The sequence below is a fragment of the Gymnoscopelus braueri genome, assembly GCF_963280865.1.
Source record: "Gymnoscopelus braueri genome assembly, chromosome: 15".
In the NCBI taxonomy this organism is placed as follows: domain Eukaryota; kingdom Metazoa; phylum Chordata; class Actinopteri; order Myctophiformes; family Myctophidae; genus Gymnoscopelus; species Gymnoscopelus braueri.
The window spans coordinates 6,686,114-6,711,262 of record NC_137620.1 but is presented as its reverse complement, the minus strand read 5'-3'; the positions used below and the strand labels follow the sequence as shown (position 1 = coordinate 6,711,262).

At 42.1% G+C, this 25,149-nt stretch overlaps 1 protein-coding gene across 1 annotated transcript in view; it reads right to left on the bottom strand.

The window, feature by feature from the left end:
- LOC308101867 (dynactin subunit 1-like) overlaps positions 1-25,143 on the bottom strand; it is a 33,104-nt gene extending 7,961 nt beyond the window's left edge. Inside the window, exons 1-16 of the mRNA XM_080451377.1 lie at positions 25,087-25,143; positions 24,617-24,640; positions 22,486-22,683; positions 19,526-19,730; positions 18,909-18,987; positions 17,994-18,153; positions 16,938-17,042; positions 15,231-15,422; positions 14,692-14,811; positions 14,071-14,223; positions 13,227-13,387; positions 12,528-12,696; positions 12,274-12,342; positions 11,635-11,847; positions 8,601-8,762; positions 6,262-6,393 (exon numbers count right to left, since the gene is read on the bottom strand). Of these exons, the coding sequence (XP_080307503.1) occupies positions 6,262-6,393; positions 8,601-8,762; positions 11,635-11,847; positions 12,274-12,342; positions 12,528-12,696; positions 13,227-13,387; positions 14,071-14,223; positions 14,692-14,811; positions 15,231-15,422; positions 16,938-17,042; positions 17,994-18,153; positions 18,909-18,987; positions 19,526-19,730; positions 22,486-22,683; positions 24,617-24,628 (2,130 nt within the window). The 5' untranslated portion in view covers positions 24,629-24,640; positions 25,087-25,143. The remainder of the gene's footprint in view (positions 1-6,261; positions 6,394-8,600; positions 8,763-11,634; positions 11,848-12,273; positions 12,343-12,527; positions 12,697-13,226; positions 13,388-14,070; positions 14,224-14,691; positions 14,812-15,230; positions 15,423-16,937; positions 17,043-17,993; positions 18,154-18,908; positions 18,988-19,525; positions 19,731-22,485; positions 22,684-24,616; positions 24,641-25,086) is intronic.
- Positions 25,144-25,149: the final 6 nt, after the last annotated feature.

Here is a 25,149-nt window from a genome sequence, read left to right as displayed (position 1 = left end):
CAATGGAATGATCTGTTTTTGTACTTAATGATCGTTTTGTTCTTGCTAATGGATAACAGATGTGTAGGAAGGAGGAGCTTGTGGAAGTGACTTGTATATGTAAGCCTGTCTCACTGTGGAGGGGGATTAACATTTTACTAACACTGACAGGCCTGTCCTAATAAACCAAGCTTAGAATGATTCTTGACTCCTCTTAAGTTATTACCAGAACCTGACCACTGAAGTTACGTAGTAACAGCTTGTATGTCCAAAAGCGATAGTTGTCAGGAAATGGAAAAAATTATTTAGTTATTATTTACTCACAAGCTCTTGCTAATACTTTTCATCGGTGGGGAAAAAGTACTCATATTCTTTACTTAAGTAATAATAATAATAATAATAATAAACTTTATTTGTATAGCACCTTTCATGACATGAAATGCAGCTCAAAGTGCTTTACAGAGCAATAATACAATTACAGTTAGAACCAATTTAACAATAAAGCAAACAAAGATAAAATAAAATAAAATAAAAGCAAGCAAAAGCAAAGGCATAAAACAACATTAAAATAGGGAATACAGTGAGGAATTAAAAATCAACCAAAGAATCAGCTAAAAGCAAGAGTGAAGTAATAGGTCTTGAGCTGTGCTTTAAAGCTATCGACAGAGGCTGCCTGTCTTAGGTGTAATGGGAGTTTATTCCACACTGTCGGTCCGTAAAAGCAGAATGCTGCTTCACCGTATTTTTTATATGTCATTGTAGGCACCTCGAGCAGGTCAGCACTTGAAGACCTGAGGGCCCGGTTTGGAACATATCTCTCTAGGCAGTCAGAGAGGTAGGTAGGTGCCAGACCATTTAGAGCTTTATAAACTATTAAAAGAATTTTAAAATCAATCCTAAAAACAACCGGGAGCCAGTGTAGTGAAGCAAGAACTGGAGTGATATGTTCTCTCATCCTGGTTTTAGTTAAAATTCTGGCTGCCGCATTTTGAACAAGTTGTAATCTGTCAGTTGTTTTCTTTGGCAGGCCAGAGTAGAGTGCGTTGCAGTAATCAAGCCGAGAGAAAACAAAAGCGTGGATCAGCGTCTTTGCATCGTCTAACGACAGATAGTCTCTAATTCGCGCAATATTTCTAAGATGAAAGAAAGCAATCTTGGTGACATGATTAATGTGTGTATTGAAATTCAATTCAGAATCGATAATAACCCCCAGGTTCTTTACTGTGGTGTTACTTTCTACAGCCAGGTTACCAAGTCTACTTGTTATTGATTCTCTCTGCTCACTGGAGCCAATTATGAGAACTTCTGTTTTATCCTCATTTAGCTTAAGAAAGTTCTCACTCATCCAGCATTTTATACTGGACAGACAGGTCAACAATGGGTCTAGAGCGCAGGGGTCGTCTGGAGCTACTGAAAGATACAGCTGGGTATCATCAGCATAGAAATGGAAGTTCACTCCGTGATCGGCGATGAGTTCTCCCAGCGGTAGTATATACAGGGAGAACAATAAGGGACCCAGAATTGAGCCCTGTGGAATACCAGAACAGATGTTGTGTTTGTCTGAGTCAAAGTTAGCTAGACTGACAAAATAGCTTCTGCCTGTTAGGTAAGAGTGAAACCAAGACAAGGCTGTGCCTGACAAACCAATCCAGTACTCCAAACGTTGTAGTAGAATTGTGTGATCAATCGTATCAAAAGCAGCGGTTAAGTCAAGAAGTAGGAGAACAGATACATTTTTGTCGTCAGCGGACACCCTTAGATCATTAATTACTTTTACAAGTGCTGTTTCTGTACTATGACCTTTCCTGAAACCAGATTGGAATTTGTTATGAACCTTATTGTTCTGTAGGAACACATCCAGTTGATGAAAGATAGTTTTTTCTAAGACCTTGCCCAAAAATGGCAGATTTGAGATTGGTCTATAATTACCCAGCACCAATGGATCAAGGTTGTGTTTCTTGAGTAGCGGCCTGACTACAGCCGTTTTCAGTGAGTCTGGAAAGACGCCTGAAAGTAGAGAGCTGTTTACAATTCTTAGGATATCTCCAATAACACTGTCTAAAACCTCTTTGAGAAACGGGGTGGGTACTACATCCAGTGAGCAAGATGATGATGTCATCTGTGATATAGTTTTACGGAGTTCCTCTTCATTAATTGCGCAGAATGATATTAGGCTTCCTCTGGAGGGATCTACATTTTTGCACCATGCACCATTTGCCGCATTTGCAGTGCTAGCAGCAGCATTTATAATACCAGCTCGAATGCTAAAAATTTTGTTTTCAAAAAAGGATGCGAACTCATCACACTTAGCTTTAGAAGCAGGGAGCGACTCCTTGTAAGCCTGGGGGGGGTTTAAGAGATGTTCAATGGTAGAGAATAAGACTCTGGCATTTTGCTTGTTGTCATTGATAATGCGTGAAAAATATGCCTGCCTTGCCAAGCGCAGTGCTTTGTTATAGGCCACTGTTGACTTCTTAAAGATCTCTAGGTGGACAGTGAGTTTGTTTTTTCTCCAAATTCGCTCAGCTTTACGACATTCTTTCTTGAGTGAGCGCATGTGCGTGTCGATCCAGGGTGTTACTCTAGAGTTAAGTTTCTTTTTAGTTTTCATAGGAGCCACTATGTCGAGAGCTGACTCTAATTTGAGATTAAAATGTTGAACCATATCATTCACTGAGGGAGCATCAAGTAGGGGGGGCACCTGCACACACGCCAGATGACGAGGAAACTCGTTTGCTGCAGATGAGCTAAAAAAACGTTTTTTTTATAGTATATTCTGTATTGTTTTTCCCTAGATCAGAGACAGTCATATTAAAACACAATAAATAGTGGTCTGTTAGTTCGGGCTTATCAATAATACTGTCAACAGTGATATTCAAACCTTTAGTGATCACCAAGTCCAGGGTATGGCCATGTTTATGTGTTGGCCCAACAACATGTTGAATAAAGTCAAAGTTGTGCAGTAACTGTAGGAAACCCATAGCCACAACATCCGAAACAATGTCAACATGTAGATTAGCATCTCCAGTAATCAGAGTTCTGTCATAATTAGTGGAACAGATAGATAAAAGTTCTGATATTTCTGTTAGAAATAAGGCTTTGCTGCACTTTGGAGGTCGATACATACTAATCATAAGCACAGAGGATTGACTCTCCAATATGGTGGCCTGGTATTCAAATGATTTAAAACTGCCGAGGTTTGGCAGAGGTTTGAATTTTAAAGTGTCAGAAAAGATATTCGCCAGACCACCTCCTCTTTTTCCCTCACGTCCTGAGTGAATGAAACTGTACTTTGGTGGGCATGCTGCAGCTAGGGGCACCGCTCCATCAGATCCAAGCCAAGTTTCTGTTAAAAAGATAATATCTAGTTTCTCTTTACAGATGATATCATTTACAGAGGAAGACTTGTCATTAAGTGACCTGATGTTAAATAGGGCCAGGTTTAGCTTCAGGCATTCAACTATCTGGCTGTTGCCTCTACAGGGAATGCGTGTTAAATTTGCTATATTTGCAGAGTGTTTAAAGTCACTCCTTGTCCCGGAGGCTCTATTTGAGATAACAGTGGGAATATTGTAAACCTTGTTTTCAACAAGGCTAACTGAAATAGCCTTGGGCCCAGACATGATTTTGGCTATGCATAATGGACCCTGCCTATCTCAGCAGTCAAATGTATTCTCTAGACGTAGGGACAATTCGTAGGGACAATTCTTGCGCTGTTCTTCACGTTCTTCGTTCCTGATCTTGCGCCTCTGTATCGCTAGTGCCAACAGCGTCAACCGTCGAGGGGGGATGGTTGGGGGGCAGGGCACGGTTGATGGTTGTGGGGCCTGGCGTTTGATTTGGGGGGTGATTCTAGTCCCCTCTTTAATCAAGTCGTTCATGCTACTGGTGAACTCCAGAAGGGGTATTGGGGACAGGGAAAAAGATGATGATGAGGAGGAGGAAGGTGATAGAGTTGGTTGATCTTCCTCATCGAGAGTCCATCCCTCCCTCTCATCGAGAGTCCATCCCTCCCCTCTGCAGACCGTGGCTGCAGAGTCGACAATCTCCTCCAGGCTGTCATCAGAGTCGACAATCTCCTCCAGGCTGTCATCAGCTTTTGTTTTTGTTTCCGAGTTATCAGAGAGTTCATTTGTTATGGCTGTTCCACCATCCTTGGTAGGGGGGGGTGTGGCGCCCCCCTCCCCCTCAGCAGCGGTGGGGGATGGTGTGGTAGCGTCTACACAAAGCCATTCATGTTTTTCAGCAGCGGTAGCAGATAACAGAGCACTATCTGTTGTTATGGAATCTTGTGCTCTGGCCTTGGGAGAGCTTGGTGAAGACATAGGAACATTATAGAAAAGGTTAGACATGAACAATTTTGCTCCCAGCTTGTTCAATTTAAGCCCGTCCGAGGAAAATAGGTGTCTTCTATCCCAAAAAAAATTGAAATTGTCAATAAAATGTACAGATTTGTTGGTGCACGTAGTTGAAAGCCATTTGCTCAGTGCAGACAGTCTACTGAAACGTTCATCGCCGCCTCTTGTAGGTGGTATTGGGCCGCTGATGCACACCTTCACATCAAGTGAGCTGATTTTGCTGAATAAGGCAGTGAAATTCCGTTTTAGGATTTCTGACTGTTTGTCCTCTGTATCACATGTGCCAACGTGCAAAATCAGGGTTTTCACCGTTGGGTGTTCAGCGACAAGATTCAGAATTCTGTCATTCATGTCAGAGACTTTGTCTTTGGGGAAGCATAACACTTTTGCCTTTCTTCTTATCAAGCTTTTAACATCTTTAATAGCGGCATCCCCTATGATCAGAAATTCAGGCTCATCATATAGCCTTTTTCCTTCTGAGTTACTCTTGGTTCTTACCCTGCTGGGTGAAGAAGATTTGTTTGGTCTGTCATCAGACGGGCATCTGGGGTCCTGAAGCAATGGGCTGAATCTATTTCCCAGCCGCACCGGACACTCAGCACTCGATGTTTTGGGAGATTTGTTTGTAGATCTCCCCTTGGCAGTTTTCCACAGTTGACGCTCAGCACTCGATGTTTTGGGAGATTTGTTTGTAGATCTCCCGTTGGCAGTTTTCCGCTGTTGAAGGGGGGTGAAAGACGCGGTACCCTGTGTCCGGGGGCGATGATGGTGACGCGCGGGTGGTAGCGCAGGCCAGCCGGTCAGATCTGTAATCACAGGGCTCCGAGTTCTGCCAGTTATTCGCCCCTTCAAAGCCTTTGGCTTTGCCCCGAGAGTGTTCCATGAGAAAGCTTTGTCATGGTCTTGTCCGTTGCTCTGAGACTGTGGAATTCCATAATGTTGATTCACTTCCACATTAACTCTTAAAAAGTTTAAGTCCGTTTCCAGCACTGCAATCCTTTGAAGCAATTTTTGGTATTCCTCTGTTGAAACAGTCGGGTACATCCTGATGCTAATTAGCTTTGGCTATATGCCACGTACCCAGTCACTGGAGGTCGACAAATAGATCGAAAAATAGTATATTGAAATATGGCAAAAGCTTCTATCTATAGAAGAAATAGAGTCCCATGTGTTTATAAATATCCAGGATCCATTCGTGGTTTCTCAGGGGAAAAAAATAAAAATAAAACATGGATATCAGCTGAGGAATGTAAGCATAGGGCAGAGCGAGCAGCAAAAGCGTCCTCACTGTACGAGAGCAGAAGCAGATAATGCTTTTAGTAAAAGTATCAATACTGCAATATACTCTGTTACAAGCAAAAGTCCGGGATTAAAAAGTCAATCTACAAGCTCACAATGTGTCGCATCACAACATATTGTGACCTTCTACTTGTAGATCGGCTATTTTCAAATGGCCGAAATGTATATAGGGCTGAAGTGGTTAATGTATGTTTTGTAATGATAATCAAAATCTACAAAGTAAGTAGTAACTAAAGTTTTCAAATAATTAGAGCGGAGTAAAAGAATAATATTTGCCTCTGAGATGTAGTGGAGTAGAAGTACTGAAAATTGGAAATACTCCAGTAAAGTAAAGATACCTAAAAATTGTACTCAAGTACAGTACTTGAGTAAATGTACTTAATTACTTTACACCACTGCTTTTCATTGGTTCCTTTTCAAAGTTAAAAAAAGTAACCAAAATATCAGATCTACAAGATCACATCGTAGACCTGCTGTTTGTGCGACTTTTTCGCGTCAATCTTGTACGAGGAAGTAGGGCATTCATTTGCGAAGAAACAATGAGATAAAACGTTGAACTATGGAGACAGTATAAAAGGTTTCTGCCTGACAGCAACGACATGAGGCTATGGCGGGCGGCGGGTACCTTGGCCTGTGGTTTCTCTGCGTCGTACTCTCCCTCCTGCATGGCGGTGGCCATCTTGTTCATGGTGGCGATGACGGCGCTGCAGGCCTGGCGCAAGCACTCCTGGGCGTTGAGCTCCTTGGAGCCGTACACCTTGAGGAGGAAAGACCTTAGCTTTAGAGTGGTGTGTGTGCGAGCGTGAGACTGGCTTTCTTACAGAGACGCCAATATAGGGACAACATTTGATTTTTACATACTAGTCCATATCTAAACAACAATATATCGGTTTCTTTTTTTTCTCCATATAATTATATGGAAATGAATTAAAGGGATAGTTCACCAAAAAAACAATCTTTTTCCATTTGATGACCAGCGGACCGGTAGGCAGCGGTTCCGGTAGACTCTTTGTGTCTCCTACCGGAACCGCTGCCGGTCAACAAATTATTGGCTAAGGAATGCGACATTTTGGGGGTGAACTATCCCTTTAAAATGAGAAGTTTGGAAAAGGTGACCCTACAGGTAGCAACAGAAAAAGCTTTGATGTACACTGTATTGCCAGTACTTAGAATATTGGCACATCAATAATTTGTAAATGTCAAGCATTCAGAACCAGATCATATTTACAATGCTTTGGAAGCTTCTCAACTGTAAAAGGTTGATTTAAATGTGTATTGATGATATAAGTGAGTACCCTTGTAGGTTGGACTGCTTCCAATCCTGAGGCAGGGTAGATTTAGCTCTTCAAACACCATTTTCCCAACATTTATAAAGACATATTTATTGTTTATGAGAATGCCAAATTATAAAGGTACCATTATTTGAATATCCAGCATTTAAAATGATCCGTTGCCCTGCCTTTAAGTTTAACCCATTCAAACCGGGAACACATCTGTGTAACCATTTTATCCATATTTTATACTTTGGCTATTCAAAAATAGCAGGTATACAAGCTCATAGCACGGCACTTGGTGCCGCACAATGAGCTTGTAGATCTGCAATTTCTTTTAAACATTTGTGCAAATATTTGAATATAGATATTTTTTTAAAGGGAACATTTGTAACTCAAATCTTTGCTTCTGGGGGGTCCCTGGAACAACATATTTTGAGATGGGGGTCCATGGCCAAATATATCATTTTGGGGGTCCTTCATATGAAAAAGTTTGAGAACCACTGATTATAGCAACATACGGTTTTTCAGAAAACTGTTAGGATTTAGAAGACTCAGGTTTCAAACCAGGCCACAGCACGGAGACAGCTCTCCTCAAAGTTTTTAATGACTTGTTCCACAGTAAAACCACTCCTGTTCCTTTTATATATATATATATATATATATATATATGTTGCCTTTAGGATCCATATTTGAAAAACATGACATATCATTCCATTCATACGCCGACGATATCCAAATTTACTTACCTATACTAACTAACTCCGCCAACTCTTTCCAGTCACTACTCGGATGTCTACATGACATAAAATCTTGGATGAACAATAACTTTCTTACTCTCAACGAAAATAAAACTGAAATTATACTATTTGGCCATATCCCACCCTGCAATATCCCGGACACCATCACCCCTCTTATCCGCCCATCTGTCAAAAATCTCGGTGTAACCCTTGACAGTTCTTTCAAATTCAATCAACACATCAGCTCCGTGGTTAAAACCAGCTTTTTTCAGTTAAGGCTTCTGGCCAAGATTAAGCCTTACCTCCCCCGCCACCAACTGGAGATGGCTATCCATGCCTTCATTTCATCCAGATTAGATTACTGCAACTCTTTATACACCGGTTTGGATCATAAACAGATCAGACGCCTTCAACTAGTTCAAAATGCTGCTGCCCGCCTCCTTACAGGTACAAGAAGGCGTGAGCATATTACCCCTGTCCTTGCCTCTCTACACTGGTGAATTTTAGAATTGATTTTAAGGTGTTTTTATTTGTCTATAAATCACTAAATGGGCTCGCTCCATCCTACCTCTCCACACTTGTTAAACCATATGTCCCAACCAGGGAATTGAGGTCTGCCGAAAATTATTTACTTGAAGTTCCAACCAGAAATTTTAAAAAGACCAGGGGTGACCGCTCTTTCATGGCCACGGCCCCGCGACTCTGGAACAGCCTGCCCCTCCACATCCGATCCCCCCAATCGATCGGGGCTTTCAAGGCCAAACTCAAAACCCATCTTTTTTCCCTCGCTTTTAATAGCATCTAATTTCCATTTATGTAATGTAAACTTTCCACTTATACTTATTTGTCCTTCCCTCTTTTATGTCTAAAAATGACACAGATGCTTTCCCAGTCTAAATGGGGTAAAGCAACCCAAATGATACCCTGGAAAAGAGTGAGCATTTCCGATGTACCTGTTCCACGGCGATGAAGGCCGTATCCTCTAGTTTGAGTGCGTTGAGGCCTTCCTGTTCGGCGAGAGCGGCGACCATCTGAGCCCCGGACGCAGCCACTTCCTGCAGGACCGCCACCACCCTCGTCAGCTGGCGCCGGCACTCTATCAGCATCTCCGACACCTGTCAGCCGTGACACATCGCATGCACGTGAACCAATCACACGTGACCTTATACCACTGGTTCTCAACATCAGGTCCAGGGACCACCGGGGGTACAAACGGAAACTTAGGGCTCTGTAAAGGGGCCCATTTGTACAGTCATTCTGTGTAACAGTCATTTTCAGATTTTTTTTGAAGCCTCAATCGACATCCCGGCCATTACAGCGTTTGACTCTACGGAACCATCTGCTCAAAAGGAAAGCTTCATAGTCCTAGTGCCTGATGTTATTTTGGAACAAGGCCATCAGAAACAGTGTTTATTACAGGGTTCCCACACATTTTTACCAGGGCATTTTCAAAACTTTTCCATAACTTTTTCACCCTATTTCCAGGCCTATATCAATCGTATGGTGGCAATAATGAGGCTCTTACTCCATCAATGCCCCAAGACAGACTCGAGCTAAGGCGTCACATGACAGAACAGATCTACAAGCTAACAACGTTTGTTCCTAACACATTGTCAACAGGGGTCTGTGTCCCTGCCATCCAGACAGCCATGGTAGAGTGAAGTAATCAAGTGTGAAGGTTGAGAGGAGCAAACGGCCATTAACCTCACTAACACACACCATCATCCCTGCCCGGCCCACAGAGCACTGTGTGTGTGTGTGTGTGTGGGTGTGGGTGTGTGGGTGTGTACTGGTGCATGTAGCATGTAAGTGCGCACAGCCGTGATTGCCGTCTGGTGGACAGAAGGGAGTGCACACACGTGCATCTTAAAGTCAGTGGTGGAAAGTAACGACGGTAAGGTACATTTACTTAAGTACTGTACTTGAGTACAATTTTGAGGTACTTTTACTTTACTAAAGCGTGTCCAATTTTCAATACTTTATGCTTCTACTCCACTACATCTCAGAGGCAAATATTGTCCACTACAATTATTTCAAAACTTTAGTTACTAGTTACTTTTTAGATTTAGATTATTATTACACAAAACGCACATTAACCACTTCAGCCCTTTACTTTGGCTGTTTGAAAATAGCCGATCTAGATCGGCTATTTTATACATTTGAAATGGGACATTCTGCGTACCGAGTACTTTTCCTTTTGGTACTTTAAGTACATTTTGAGGCCAATACTGTACTTTTACTCGAGTACATTTTTAATACAGGACGTGTAGGCCTACCTGTAACACAGAGTATTTCTATATTGCGTCATTGATACTTTTACTTGGGTAAAACATTTGAGTACTTCTTCCACCACTGGTCAAAGTGCAGTGGTATATGACTGTGTGTGTGTGTGTGCGTGTACGTGCGAGCGTGTGCTTGTTCATTTGCATAGGTGTTTACATCATCTGTAGATAGATGCGGCCATGTGTGCCACTAAATCTGCCAGTCCGGTGTGATCTACGGCGGTATATTGCTCCCATGCTGCCGTATAATAGCCGCGGCGGACTTGGGGACCCCGCGGCCGTTGATATATGCCCGTTATGTCAGCTGGTGCGACGCCATGCAGAACCGGCCCATCTGGTCGTCGGCAGGCTGTGTCGGAGTGGGGGAAAAGCCCCAAGAGAGCGGGCACCCGACAAGTGGGCACGGAAAGCCGGGCATGACAAAGGGCATAGGCCCCCCCCAGGTGGGGGTGGAAAGGCTGTGGGACACATGAGCACCATCCACAAGCCTCAATAACATTGCTGTTCCCCTAAAAAGGTCCAGAGAGAGGCGGAGTGCTTCTGTGTCTGGTGGTTTCTGGTGAAAACAGTGTGTGTGTGTGTGTGTGTGTGTGTGTGTGTGTGTGTGTGTGTGTGTGTTCAGATTTGTGTTTTAATATGGCTGTCCTTGTGATTGGCAGTGGATTAGCACTAAATAAGTTAAATACAGTGTTTCCAAACACTGTAAACCTCAAAGAATTGTAGAGTGTTTAGGTACCATCATATGATATTTAACATCAACATTTTCGGAGGTTTCCATAAGGATTTATGATAATCTTATTTGACATTGTGAAGTGCTTTCTTGGCAAAAACCTGTATGTTTTTTGTAAACTTACTTTTCGGCCCTAATGGGTTCACCTGTGCCTTTAAAAACACATGCCCTCCTCGACAATGTAACCTAAACTGGGAATAAAGTGTTTATAGTGAACTAACACATTGTCTTTCTTTCCAGAACCTGGCAACTCGGTGTTGCCAGGTTGAGAAACAAGCAACCAGTGTTAAATCGTTCGCCATTAACGGTAGCCTCTCAGGAACTTTCAGCGCATGTTTGACTATCATGAGACTCTACAATGACTAGTAGTAGAGAAAAAAATTACTTTGCATCGGTTATAATAGACGAATTTCCCTAACCCACGCGCTCCCATTATGACAACGGAGGGGGTTTAAAAAATGACAACAGGGGAATCTCTGGAAAAAAAGAACGCCACTTTTTACGTCGGTAGGTGAGTAACGAGACATCAAAGATAACACTTAAAATGTCCGGAATTCTCCTTTAAAATGTATATCCAAACATCTTCCAAAACATTTGATGAATTCCAAACCTTTTCCAGGCCTGGCAGACTGTTTCTCATTTCAAAATATATCCAGGAATTCCATGACCGTGGGAATCCTGTTATTAACTGTAAAAGTACATAATGAAATACATTCCCGGTTGTCATGACACTCTAAGATAAGTTGTCAAAAAACATTAACTGTCATTGTGAAAAATATATCAGTGAAAGATTATATCAAAAAGTAGTTTTGTTTAATTGAAAAAAGATTTTACAGGGTAGATTGGGGTTCCCAGAGAATAATTGTATCAAATCGGGGTCCGTGGCCTAATGCACATCAAAATATGGGGGTCCTTGAAATTCAAAGGTTTGAGAATCACTGTCCCGTACAGACAGTAGAATGGGTGTGTGTGTACCTGTGGTCCAAACATGACAGCGGCGGGTGCTCCCATCACGTCCGTTCCGGGCATGCGGCGACGGATCTTCTTGCAGAACTGTCTGATGTCGGAGCAGGAGGTGTCCAGGTCCTTCAGCAGGATGCAGAGGCTGGAGCTCTCCTGACCGGCGGTCAGGAAGGCCCGCAGGCGAGCCGACTCCACTCCCACACAGTCCAGGCCACTCTGGATGAACTGAGACACACCCATGGATTGACCCATTAAAACCCATAACGCATCTGTGTAACCACTTTAACCATTATTTTATACTTTGGCTATTCAAAAACAGCAGATATGCAAGCTCATAGCGCGGCACCAAGTGCCACGCTATGAGCTTGTAGATCTGCTATTTTTGAAAAATCTTTAAAAACAATTGCAAATCTTTGAATACGGTATATATGTTTTTTAAAGCAAACATTTGAAAATCAAATCTTTGCTTCTGGGGGTCCCTGGAACAACATATTTTGAGATGGGGGTCCGTGGCCAAATACATATAATTTTGGGGGTCCTTGACATGAAAAAGTTTCAGAACCACGACTTAGGGACAATGGAGACAAAGCAGGAATGCAGGACAACAATACAAATAAATAAAGACAATAAAATCACAGGGCGTTGAAGTACCTTGATGTGGTCAGCCAGCTGCACGGTGCAGTCCTCTGTGTGCTCCGCCAGGTGGATGCTGTACAGATGCTGGAGGACACAACAGTAGTGAGTTACTTACAGACAAGTAACAAGCATGAATATGTTGAATGCGTATTAATGCAGACCGGGCACATGCAGTTTTTCCATGGAGAGAGACACACACACACGCGCGCACAAATGTGTGCATGTTTTAAATGCTACATGGCAGACTAGAGGTCCTGTATTGTTGTTACCTGGTAGTATTTGATGGCCTTGGTGAGTGGTTCCACTTGAATGGTCTCATCCAGCTGGTCTTTGTGCAGCAGGTCGATGAAGTAGTCCAGAGAGCGCTCGTGGACGCTCATTTCTGAGTACAGCGTGCCCATCCTCTTAAACACCTCCACACTGCAGCTACTCATAGCCCTGGATGAGAGGAGGACATGACAATGGAAGGACAGATAATGTTAGAAGTGGCGAGAGTAGAGAGACCAATAACGTTAAAGTTTTTGTGATACACAGGACGCTCAAAAGTAATGCATTAAGTGTGTTTTCAAACCAGTAGTGTGTTTGCTTTGTTCAGATTCAGGGACCAATATGATACAATGTTGCTCTTTCCCTTGCAGCAAACATAGCAGATTGTTGTGAGCTTGTAGAATTGCTAGTTTCACTATTCGTCATACGGCTAAGTATGTTGGGCTTAAGTAGTTAACAGAGGACAAAACTTATAAACGAAATACGAGCGAGAAAAGTGGTCTCTCATTGGACTGAATTTTTATTGAAGATCTTCAATTCATTGGGAATAAAGGTGTTAAGTTCTGGATAGCAACATGGAGTATTGCCAGAATATTTTAATTTATTTGGAATCTTGTTATCAAGTTTTAGCATGGTGGGTACTGGGTATTCTCCAACGACAACATTCCCATTTTAGTCTCTCATGTACGATGGTCACTCACTGTTCATATTTGTGCAGAGTGGCCTGCAGCAGGCCCAGGGAGTAGACTAGTCCTGAGGCGAAGCTGAGCTGCTCTCCACGGGATCCCCTCATCGCGGTTCCCTGCAGGGGGTCACCGTTCAGGTCAAACTTCTCCTGGGCCTGCTTGCTGATCAACTCCGCCTGCAGGGGAAATGACACACGGACATGTTGGGTACAGGTGGGAAGCAGAGCCTGAGCGATACATCGGTTGGCTGGTATATGGTATATTATTTTAGTTATTTGACGACGATCAGTATTGTAATTATGCAGCCGATGTGTCCCAATGTTTTACCACTTTCAACCGAGTGTCCCTATTTTGGGCATGGGATTTTAACCCATAAATACCTGGAACGCATGTGTGTCACATTAGATTTCTTTGGCTATTCAAAAATAGCAGATATACAAGCTCATAGCGCGGCACCGAGTGCCGCGCTATGAGCTTGTAGATCTGCTATTTTTGAAAAATCTTGAAACTTTTTTTTTTTTTAAATTGTTAGGATTTAGAAAACATTTTTAAGAATCGGACTCAGGCCTTAATGGGTTAAGTGAACATTCACAAACGTTTTCAAAACAATTAAAAAATAGCCGACCTACAAGCTCGTGACACATTGTGAGCTTGTAGATAAGCCTTATTCAAACATTTTCAGAAATAGCCTATGTTGTTAAATACATTAAAATACTTTTTTTTACAAAAGATTGGTCAAACATTGTTGGTCTAGGACTCTCCAAAACCAGGATGGAACCCATGTGGCATTGGTCGGGCTCTTGTAGGAAGATGTTTAGACTAATTAGGTTTATTTTTTGTTTGCAGATCACACACACACCTTGCAGGTGAGCCTTGGAATGAGCAGCAGCACCAGGATACAGTCGTGGTCTCCTCCGTGGCGGAGGAAGGAATCGGGCATGAAGGCGGTGAGGAGGGACACCTGGCGGTTAGCCTGGCCCACCTCCATCTTCCTCAGTTCCATCTCGATGGCCTGGAAGACACACGGTCAAGGTTGGGTATAGAACCATATCCAAACTCCCAGGTACCCATAACAATTTAGGAATCGATCATAATTTTAGGATCTAGATATGATTATCCTAATTTTAGGATCTAGATATGATTATCCTAATTTTAGGATCTAGATATGATTATCCTAATTTTATGATATGAGCGGTTACTATTCATTACTCTTCCTAAACTTTTATTAATGTAAAACGATTAAACTAAATGTCCATTGATGCCATTAACAAGAATTATGATCACGTAAGCCTAGTGCTCAGTTGAACTGGATACAACCAACCTTTTCCAATCCATTTCTTTCCAGTATGGCTTGGCTTGAGTTTTGGTACCAAGTGGTGCCAAAGTGTCACTTTAGACATTTTATTGTCATTGGATTGATTCAAATCCCCATCAACTCCCAATCAGATTCCTAGCATTCTGACACGCGTCTCAGCCGTACCTTAGCATAAGCTTTGGTCTCTGCAAACTTGATCTTGAAATCAAACATCTCTGCAGGAGGATGCAGCAGGACCTGCTCAGCGTTGGCATTCTGCTGGTTGGTCAGCTCTCTGTTGGTCTCCTAGTGCACAGGGAAAGGCACACACAGACACCAGTGAGCGATCTGCATTTACTGACAACCTACTGATAATCATAGCAGCTCACTTCTCATTCCTGTGTGTGTGTGTGTGTGTGTGTGTGTGGTCACTATACTCGAGGGCCATGTGTGTCCATAAGTATAGCAGAAACTGACCCTGTGATGGCCATTTTCCTGGACAACACAAGAGAATTATTTTCTTTGTTAACAAAGATGTTTAGAGCCAAGGTTATAATTAGGAAAAGATTCAGCTTGGAGTCAGAATTAGGATTTTATGGTTAGGTTTAGGGTTGTAAACGGCAAAAAAACTCATGGGCAAAAAAAATGCATTTATAACGAAAAGCCATCCTAAAATGTTGCGGTTAGTATAGTACAAACGTGCAGGTGTGTAGTGATCTATGCACCTGCAGGCTGGCAGTGAGCTCTCTGTACTTGTTGACGGTCTGCTGGTAATCAGCCATGGTCTCCTGGGCAGCCTCAACTCTCTTGTGGGCCTCGCGGACCTTTCCCCCGCTCATGTCCAGCTGCTCTCTCAGCTCCATCTCAGTCTCCCTGCCGTTCTCCTGGAGCTCGTCGTTCATGTCGTTAATGGCCTCCTGTTGGGAGGACAGAAGAGGTGACAGACCGTCATGTGTGGTAGTATATACATTGTAAGGCGTAAAACAAAGCCAAATGCAGCGGTGGAAGAAGTACTCAAAAAAAAATTCTTAAGTAAAAGTATCAACACTACAATGTAGGAATACTACAAGTAAATGTCCGGTATCCAAAATTAACTTGAGTAATAGTACACAAGTAGTGGCATCAAAATGTACTTAAAAGGAATAGTTCACCCAAAAAAGGACTTATTTTCTATCAATTACACAAACCATTGAATTCATGGATTTTTTTTCCTGAGCCAATAATTTGATGACCGGGTGTATTTCCGGTAGGAGATTCAAAGAGACTCCTTTGAGTCTCCTACCGGATACATTAGCATCTTTCCGCCGGCAATCAAATTATTGGTCTAGGAATGTGACAAAAACAAAAACTGGATGAACTACTCCTTTCAAGAACCAAAAGTAAAAGTACTCCTTATGCAGAATGTCCCATTTTAAGTGTTGAAAATGTATACAAATCTTTTGAAAATAGCAGATCTACAAGCTCACAACGGGTCACTTCGTGCCGTGCTGCGAGCTTGTACATCTGCTATTTTTGAAAATTCTTGAAAGTGTTTTTGTTTTTTTACACAAATCTTCTCTTCTGGGGGGTCTCTGGCAAGAAACATTTTCAGACGTGGGTCCGAGGCCAAATATATAACAATTCGGGGGTCCTTGACATGAAAAAGTTTGAGAACCACTGATTAGAGGGCATTTGTAGAATGGGGCTCAGGTCTTAACACATCCACCGCCAGAGGTTAATCTCATAATGTACTCACCAGTGCCAAGGTGTTTTTGTTGTTTTTTTGTTTTTTTCATGTCGCCATAGATCTTGTTAAAATCCTTAAGATTGAGCCGTGAACGGTCTGTTTACATCCGCGAGATCTCCCTGTATCTCCCAGTGAAGACCGCATGTCAAACGGACTTCCATGACTGTAGTTAGAGCGGATTACGTTAAACAGTGAAATGCGAGGAGAAAAAACTACAGGAAGAGAATTGAGTTTCAGTTTCGTCTGTAGAATGGGAGCGGGCGTGATCGTCGAAACCGGATCCCAAATAATTCTATTTCCTGTCATCAAACCGGAAACGGAAGTGGATCAAAAAAATTCCGAAAGTGCACCCGGACCGCGCATGCGCGAAAAGACCGCAGCCCGTAGGACTACGGGCTCGGCGCTTAACCGTTGGATTTAACGGCCCGTAGAACTACGGGCCCGGCGGTAAAGGTGTTAATGGGTTATCCCATTTTGGGCGGGAACCCCTATTTGTAGCTATACCTTTCATGACGGGAACCCCTTTTGGGGTTCTTGTTGCTATGTACAGTATATAGCAACATGAATTTGCTGTAATTTTTGAATAAATATTTGAAGTTTTTCAGAAAACTTAGTTCAGGATTTAGAAGGCGTTTTTAGAATCGGCCTCAGGTCTTAATGGGTTAAGAAACACTGAATGCATGCAAGACGGGTGAAGAGCACCGACCAGATCAGTGACCGTCTCTCTCAGCTCCCGGACTTTCTCCTCCAGGTCCAGGTTCCTCTCCGTCAGGGTCTCCACCATCTCCTCTGACCCCAGTGCAGCATCCACCTGTGACACACACACGAGATCATTACAGAGGCACATGGTTTGAAAGCCCAGTACAACTAAAACATATCCGTTTAAATGTTGCTATTAATTACGGTAAGTCACTTAACCCAATCCTATTCTCTGTCAAATTTGACAGAATGTCATTCATATCTGCAAAGGAAACCGGTTTAACCCAAACTGTTTGCCTCCAACTATTTTTATCTCTTTGTATTACCGGTATGTTTCTTTTGCTGTGCTTTTGTTCTTTAAATATTACATTTTTTGGACAATGTCAGCATATACAATTTCTAACCACTTTCATTCAACCTGCCGTCCCAATTTTGGGCATGTCATTGTAGGTGAGAATTGTAGGGCTTAACGCTCTCACTGCCAGACTTATTTCTGGCCGTGTTTGCCCACAGCGATTTTTTAATTTTCTTAACTTTTTCAAGTAGTCACAGAATATTTATCTCCATTATGATCGATCCCCTGATGATTGCTAATCACTGAGGGTTATACTGTGTGGTTTCACAAATGTCAACGAGGTCATCGCGACCTCGTTGACATCAATGGTCTGCCTTTGAAAATAGCATGTCTGGGCCAAAAATACATAGTAAAAAAAAAGTGCTCAGGATACAGCCTTTTTCAGTAATAACTTAAACAAGAAGTGAAAGGAGCAGCAAATCTTCGGATCACGATATCTTGGGTTCTGAACTTTAAAAGAAAAAACTCGTGATAACTCGTTCTTGGCAGCCAGAGAGTTAAGTGGTTAAATAAAATAAAGTTTATGTGTATTACATACATAGTTCTTTGATTGTTCATTGTGAAGATGAATCGATAGCTTAGATATGGTAGAGCAATAAACTAGAACATGTTCATCATCTTAATTTTAAGCATGCCATTTATGTTCCTATACAGGGGAAGCCAGTACCCCATCTTCAAAATGATAGTGATTCGCTCTACTGTCTGTACCTGCTCCTTCAGCTCATCGATAGTGGCCTCGGCCAGTGTCATGTCCTCTTGGAGTTTCTCCTTCTGGCTCCTCACAGTGTCCAGCTCCACGTTCTTCTTCTCCGTCTGCTTCTGCAGCTTCACGTGCTCCTGCTTCTCTGACGATGACAGATCGCGCATCCTGGGAACATAGACAGGGGAGATAACCACTTACAACTAGAGATGTACCCGATACCATTTCTTCCTTCCCTTACCGATTCCCACAGCTTGTGTATCTGTCGATACAGAGTACCGACCGTAATTTAAACAAATCTAGGACAGTGGTTCTCAAAGTGGGGTCCAGAGACCATCTGGGTTCCTTGAGGGTGTTCCAAATGGACCCTTACAGGTCTGAGGGTATATCATTTGTACACTCTCAGACACAATGTAATGTACAAATTGTATACATTATACACAATTTGAGTTATGGGGGTCCTTGAAATTAAAAAGTCGTGCAACATCAATTGAAGCAATCAAAATATGACTGAATGAAACATTATCATGCGATACATTATGTGGTATCGGAATGGCATAGACAGGCATACTCGCCAATACAGATACCAGAATTTTAGGCATTTCAGGCAGTATCGGCAGCTTTTCCGATACCGACATCGGTACAACTCTACTTATAATTGGACAGGGAGGCAATGCCATAACCAGACTATGTCTTGTTATTGTAAGAGTACAATGTGAATGTGTGTAGAGAGGCAGCAGAGGACACCTATATCATTGAAGTCAAGTGGTTTATTTTTAAACCACTTGCTTTTGTGGATAATGTTTATTATTATGGCTATCATGCTGCTGTCAAGTCATTCCTGATAGGAAAGCATTTGGGTCAAATGCTGTTTTTAAAAAAGTGCTATGACTAGACTTAAAGATGTACACATTTTGACTGACCTGACCAAGGCCTCCTTCAGCCTGCCGTTCTGCTCCTCCAACTGCTTGACATGGTAGCTAGAGGCAGCACCGTCTGTACCTGGAGGGACAGCATGATGGAGGAAGGTAGAGGTGGGAGAGAAAGATACAGACAGGGAGTGACCAGGACAAAAGGAGGGGTTGTGTGTGAGTAAGTGAGAGAATTAGAGAAAGAATGAGAGAGAGAAAGAATGAGAGAAAGAATGAATGAGAGAGAGAGAGAGTGCAAGGAACCATTGGACAGAGAGACAGGCAGGGGTGGATGGGAGAGAAAGAGAGACAGATACAAACCATTAAGAAATACGTTTTCATAGATTTTTGAGCAGTGATTATCAACCTTTATCATTTTAAGGTTTTGCATGAGGTCACGGACCCCCATTTCATACGATTCTTATAGCCCTAACAAAGCATCAGTCCGAGTGTATAAATGGAACCAAATGGACCACTACGGGTCCCTTTGGTTCCCGTTGTAAACTCTGAGTTACAGACTCACTAAACTCTGAGTTACAGACTCACTAAGGGTCGATTTGGCTCCTAGCAATCAATCCAACTGGGGACCCCCTGGAACTCCCTCAAGTTCCTCCTCCTCTTATACAAACCTTTCTCCTCGATCTCGTGCTTGATGATCTCCAGATCCATGGAGAGCTCCTCCACCTTCTCCTTCAGGCTGTCCACCTCAGTCTGCAGCGACTCGGCGCGCTCCTCCGCCATCTCCTTGTCCAGCGTGGCCATCTCGATGGCGTCCGCCGTGTCCGCCATCTCCTCCATGTAGCGGTCCTTCCCCTCGTGGGCCTCGCAGGCTTCCTGGGTACACGGCGAAGGAGAAAAAGAAAGCATTTAGAGCTACGGGCAGAAATGGCTTCAAAAACGCCTTCTAAATGCTGACCGAAGTTTTCTGAAAAACTCTTATCTCCGTATTTTAACTGTTTTTTTGAGGCGCGAAGCTTGTAGATCTGCTACTTTTGAATTTGAATCCTGAAAAGTAACAGTTTTGGACACTTCTATATGGTAGAGTATGTTAATACAATTTATTAACCAGCTTAGTTGAATGCTTGATTCTGATTGGTCAATCACTAAATTCAGCGGTGTGTTATTTCTGGATAATGACCACTCAGCTCAATAACAGACCTCCGTCTAATCAAAGACTTGATTTTTATGCTGAATCCAACATGACAGCCATGTAAACAAGCACACAATGGAGGATTCACTAAGCTGGTCGTAAATATCAGTGTGAATAACGTGTAAATGAAGTGACTAAAGGAGGGTGTATTTTCTCTAAGCAAAAACCGACGTGCAATTAACTAATTCACTGCCAGAACTTTTTTTTTTTGCGTTTGTCCACTGCCAGAGATTTTACATTGAAAAAAAAAAAAGTACTCAGGAGCTGAGATACACATTTTTTTAGTTTTAAGTTAACAAGGAAGTGGATGGGAGTCTAGATCTTCGAAAAATCATATCTCCTTGGTCTTTCGGTCAAATACAAAAAAACAATAGAAAAAAATAAATAAATAAAAAAGGTCAGAGGCGCTTTCATATGGAAGATCCTTTGAGTTGCTCCACGCCCCCATTTAAGACCATAAAGCTGTTTACACTCAAAATATGGGTGTAAACAGCTTAGTGAATCGGGCCCAATGTCATTTACAACTAAACGTTGCTCTCAAGAATGTTTTTGAAAACATTTGAAGCGAGAAATAGACGATGCAGTAACCGAAAATTGATTCTATTTGATTCCTTGTTTTCAAAGGCGACCGTGTTGCGCTGGACGGACGGCCAGCGCAACACTTATGGAATACTTTCATAACCGTAAGCAAGGAAATATTCGCTTTGTTGTTACTTTTGGGTCAATTAATTCATTTATTAAGTAGCCGTGTAATAAGCGGGATAATTGTCACCACGCCCGTAATTCGCCTCAGTGTTTAATCATTGGTGTCATTTCTCCACAACTACCGGCGCGGCGACAATTATCCCTTACATATCGTTGCTGTCCGGCAGGAACCAGCTAACTCCATTTTACCGCTTTTCCATAAATCAGGGCCATTGAACCCCCTTACGTCTGTGTGTTGATTAAAAAATTATTGAACCAATGAAAAGTATTAAAAAGTGCTTCTGACAAAACCATTCAACACCATTGGAACCTCAAACTTTCTGCTAAACCAGCTAAATCCACCAAAGGGGGGTGGAGTTAGCTGGTTTAGCTGACTCCAGGCTCCACCCCCTTTTGACCTCCAACCTCATTGTGAGCTTGGAGGTCCATTCAGATGTTCTTATCAATGATGAACAAAACCTCCTAACTCCACTTTTTTTTGTTTTTGTCATTTCCTGAAAAATGAACATTTTGGAGTTAGCTGGTTGCTGCCGGACAGCAGAGATATCTCACAACTGTGGTGGTGGTTAGGGTTGGTCTACCTCAGAAGAATCAACTTTGTTGTCACATCACACGATTAGAGGTGTAAAAGAGTGGGGAAATTCTTTTGTTTTTTGTGCGAGCTCTCAAGATTGCAGGTACAGCAAGGGGTAGAATAGGGAAGAGAGAACGAGAGAGGAAAGGAACATAACGGGTCAAACAACAGGAAGGCACAGAAAAATCATGCAAACAAATTCCAATATACATCAAAGTGCATAATTGAAAAAAATAGCAATGAATAGATGGCACGAAGGAAGGCAGAAATGCTTCTGCAGGTGGAAATCATATTCAGCATATCGTCACTGTCGGGTAGAAACCTTGTATGTCCAAAACTGTTACTTTTTCAGGAAATGGAAAGAAGAACCTGTGTTCCAATGGATCCAATGTAGTTATTTATACAAGCTCTTGTTAATACTTTCCATTGGTTCAATATTTATAAAACCGACACTTAACTCGTTTCACTTAAAAAAAAGAATAGCAGATCTACCAGCTCACAACGCGCCACGATACGTTGTAAGCAGGTAGATCGGCTATTTTTGCCACTTGTGTGACACGTATGACAAAGTAGGGCATTCATTTACGAAAAAACGGAATAAGTTGAAATATGGAGATACTGTCTGGAGGTTTCTGTCCAACAGCAGCGATATAAAAAAATGGCAGCATCAGTTTTAAGGGCATGGTTTAAGTCCACAGTCTTCAACGTTTTTCAGGCCATGGACCCCTTAGCTGAGAAAGAGATGAAGCAGGGACCCCCCACTATATAGTGTATAAAATTGTGTTGTAGATTTTACTTTTACATAGATTTCATAGATTGACAGCTCTATCATTGTGTAACCTGTTGGATTCATGTTAAAGTGTATTTTCAGACAGCTAACCACTTAAACCCTCAATACTTAGAACACTTGTGGTCTGTTCTTTTTCCACCCTACACCAAACCTCTATGCCGAAAATAGGCGACCTACAAGCTCACAACTGCGAGGCGTTGTGAGCTTATAGATCTGCCATTTCTGGCTAATGTTCCCCTCAGAATAGAGAGGCTAGGGTTCAAATGGTTAATGTAAGAAATCACCCCCCGCCCGTAGTAACTCGGAGGACCCCCTGTTGAAGACCCCTGGTTTAAGAGAACCATCTATGTCCTTCCTTCCTTCCCTTTACCTTCTTGGCCTCTTTGAGCTGCTTCTGCAGGTCGGCCTGCTGCTCCTGCATCTTGTTCTTCCACTCCTGCAGCTGCTCCATCTGGATCTTGTGCTTCTCCAGCTCCTTCAGCTTGGCCTTGTCCTCCGCCCGCTTCATCTTCAGCGTCTCCAGCTTCTCCTCCAGGTCCTTCACCTGGCACCGCAAGGACTCCTCCTCCTGGACGGGTGCAGGAGGCAGAGAGAGAGAGAGAGAGAGAGAGAGAGAGAGAGAGAGAGAGAGAGAGAGAGAGAGTGGGAAGAGCAAGTCAGTGATGGGTTCATCTCTCGGCAGGAATGTCACACTTTAAAGGAGTAGTTCACCCAAAAAAACTAAACTGTTCTATTTTATTTTTTAGGTTTTTGTCGCATTCATGAGCCAATAATTTGATGACTGGCGGAGTCAACTAAAGCAAACCGGTCATCAAATTATTGGCTTAGATATGCGACAAAAACAAAAAGATCTACATGAATTCGCTTCATGGGGTGTGTAATTGATAGAAAATAGGTCAACTACTCCTTTAACCCATTAACTGCCAGAGGTATTTTCATATTTTTTTAGCCAGTACGAGATTTTTCATTGAAAAAAAAAAAAGTACTCAGGAGCCGAGATACAGAATTTTTAAGTTTTAAGTTAACAAGGAAGTGGATAGGAGTCTAGATCTTCGAAAAATCATATCTCCTTGGTCTTTGGGTCAAACCTTCACGTAGATCTACGCGATTGGCACGTGGCGGCTTTAAATAGGTTCGCGTAGATCTACGTGATTGGCAGTGAATCAGTTAAAGCACGTCGGAATCATGTGAATCCTTATATAATATATTAAAAAGTGATTAAACTAATCACTTTTAATCAATTATAAAAAGATAGATCCATTTTAATAAAATATCAATTTCTGGGTGAAAGATTTTTTTTCTTGTCATAAGAAATAATTTCACAAATACACTGTTGTACGACAAAGTATAAAACAGGATTTAAGTGGTTTATCAGACTAATTGATGTAGTTGATTATAGAAAAATCAATTTCATATGTTTCTGCGTCGATTCATTGATATTTTAGGTAATATGTATAGAATAATCACTAGGAAAATAGATTGATGAGGCCCTAATCCAAATTATCTGGCGAGGCGTCCTTCAGAAGAACAGAATATGATCAAATAGCAAGCGAGATACCTTGTTGTGAACCCACCACCAAAAACCCACACATCTATGTAATTACTGTGGGTCACTCTTCATTTGACAATTACCACAGTTAAGCAGTCTTTGAATTAACCAGAGAGCATCAGAGAGTGCCCTCTACAGGTGGAACAGCAGTAGTGAAGGGAGGTGAATTAATTCCTTGCATAAGAAGACTGGTGGAAGACAGTGGTGCTTTTTGTTTCATTGTCTCAAAAACAAGCAAACGCATGCGTCATCACTATTAATATCAACACCTTGGTGGGGGGATGATGCAAACATTTCCAAGTAATTAACCCATTAAGACCAGGAACGCATTGGTTTGGTCTGCTTGGGTCATTTTTAGTTTTCTTTGGCTATTCAAAAATAGCAGCTATACAAGCACGTAGCGCGGTACGGCGCTACGAGCTTGTAGATCTATTTTTTTTTTATCGTGAAAATATGTGCAAATCTTTTGATATATATATTTTTTTTTTATGGCATCCTTTGTAACTCAAATCTTTGCTTCTGGGGATTCTACAAATGTCTTCTAAATCCTAACAGTTAAAAAAAAAAAACTTTTCATGACAAGGACCGACAAAATGATATGCATTTGGCCAAGGACCCCCATCTCAAAATATGTTGTTCCAGGGTCCCCCAGAAGCAAAGATTTGAGTTAAAAATGTTGGCCTTAAAATATATATATTCAAATATTTGAAAAAGAAAATTGCAGATCTACAAGCTCATAGCGCCGCACTCGGTGAGTGCTATGAGCTTGTGCTTGTATATCTACTATTTTTGAATAGCCAAAGAAATCAAAAAATGACACAGATGCGTTCCCGGTCTTAATGGGTTAAGGACAGAACTGGGTGAATTGGGGCCACAGCAGCAGCAAGACTGTTAGTGAACCAGAGATCTTCAGCAATGCATGCAGCCACATGTCAACACATGAGAACTCTACCTGTGTGGACATGGCAGGTTCCACCTGGTCACACACAATGACAGCAACATGGATGGAATGAGACAATTAATGGAATGACAAAAAAAGTGATATGTAGACGAAAAGAGCAGCGATAGAGACGCTGTGTTCAGTGTATTAAGCTGTCATCCTATGTTATTAATGCATTTAACATGGATTTTACATGGAGACACATTTTGACTTGTCAACTGCTAAATATGCAAACAGTGTCTCACTACTTGAGCTTCTAAAAACATGGGTGGTAATGAATTTAAAGAAAGGTAATGTCCACACAGTACCGGTATATAATGCTGTCCCGTGCCTCATTAAACAAACAACCTTTCTCTTATGAGTTTACCCAGAAATAGTAATGCTAGTAAATAATGGTAGCTTACTTTCAACAACAGACAGACTTGAAAATGCACTGTGCACAAATAAATTCAACATTTAATCAACACTCAATCAAATGTCACCTTGCTCTGGGTAGCAGGCCCCTGGGCTGCCGCTGCAGATGACCCGCTGGGCTGAGGTATGAC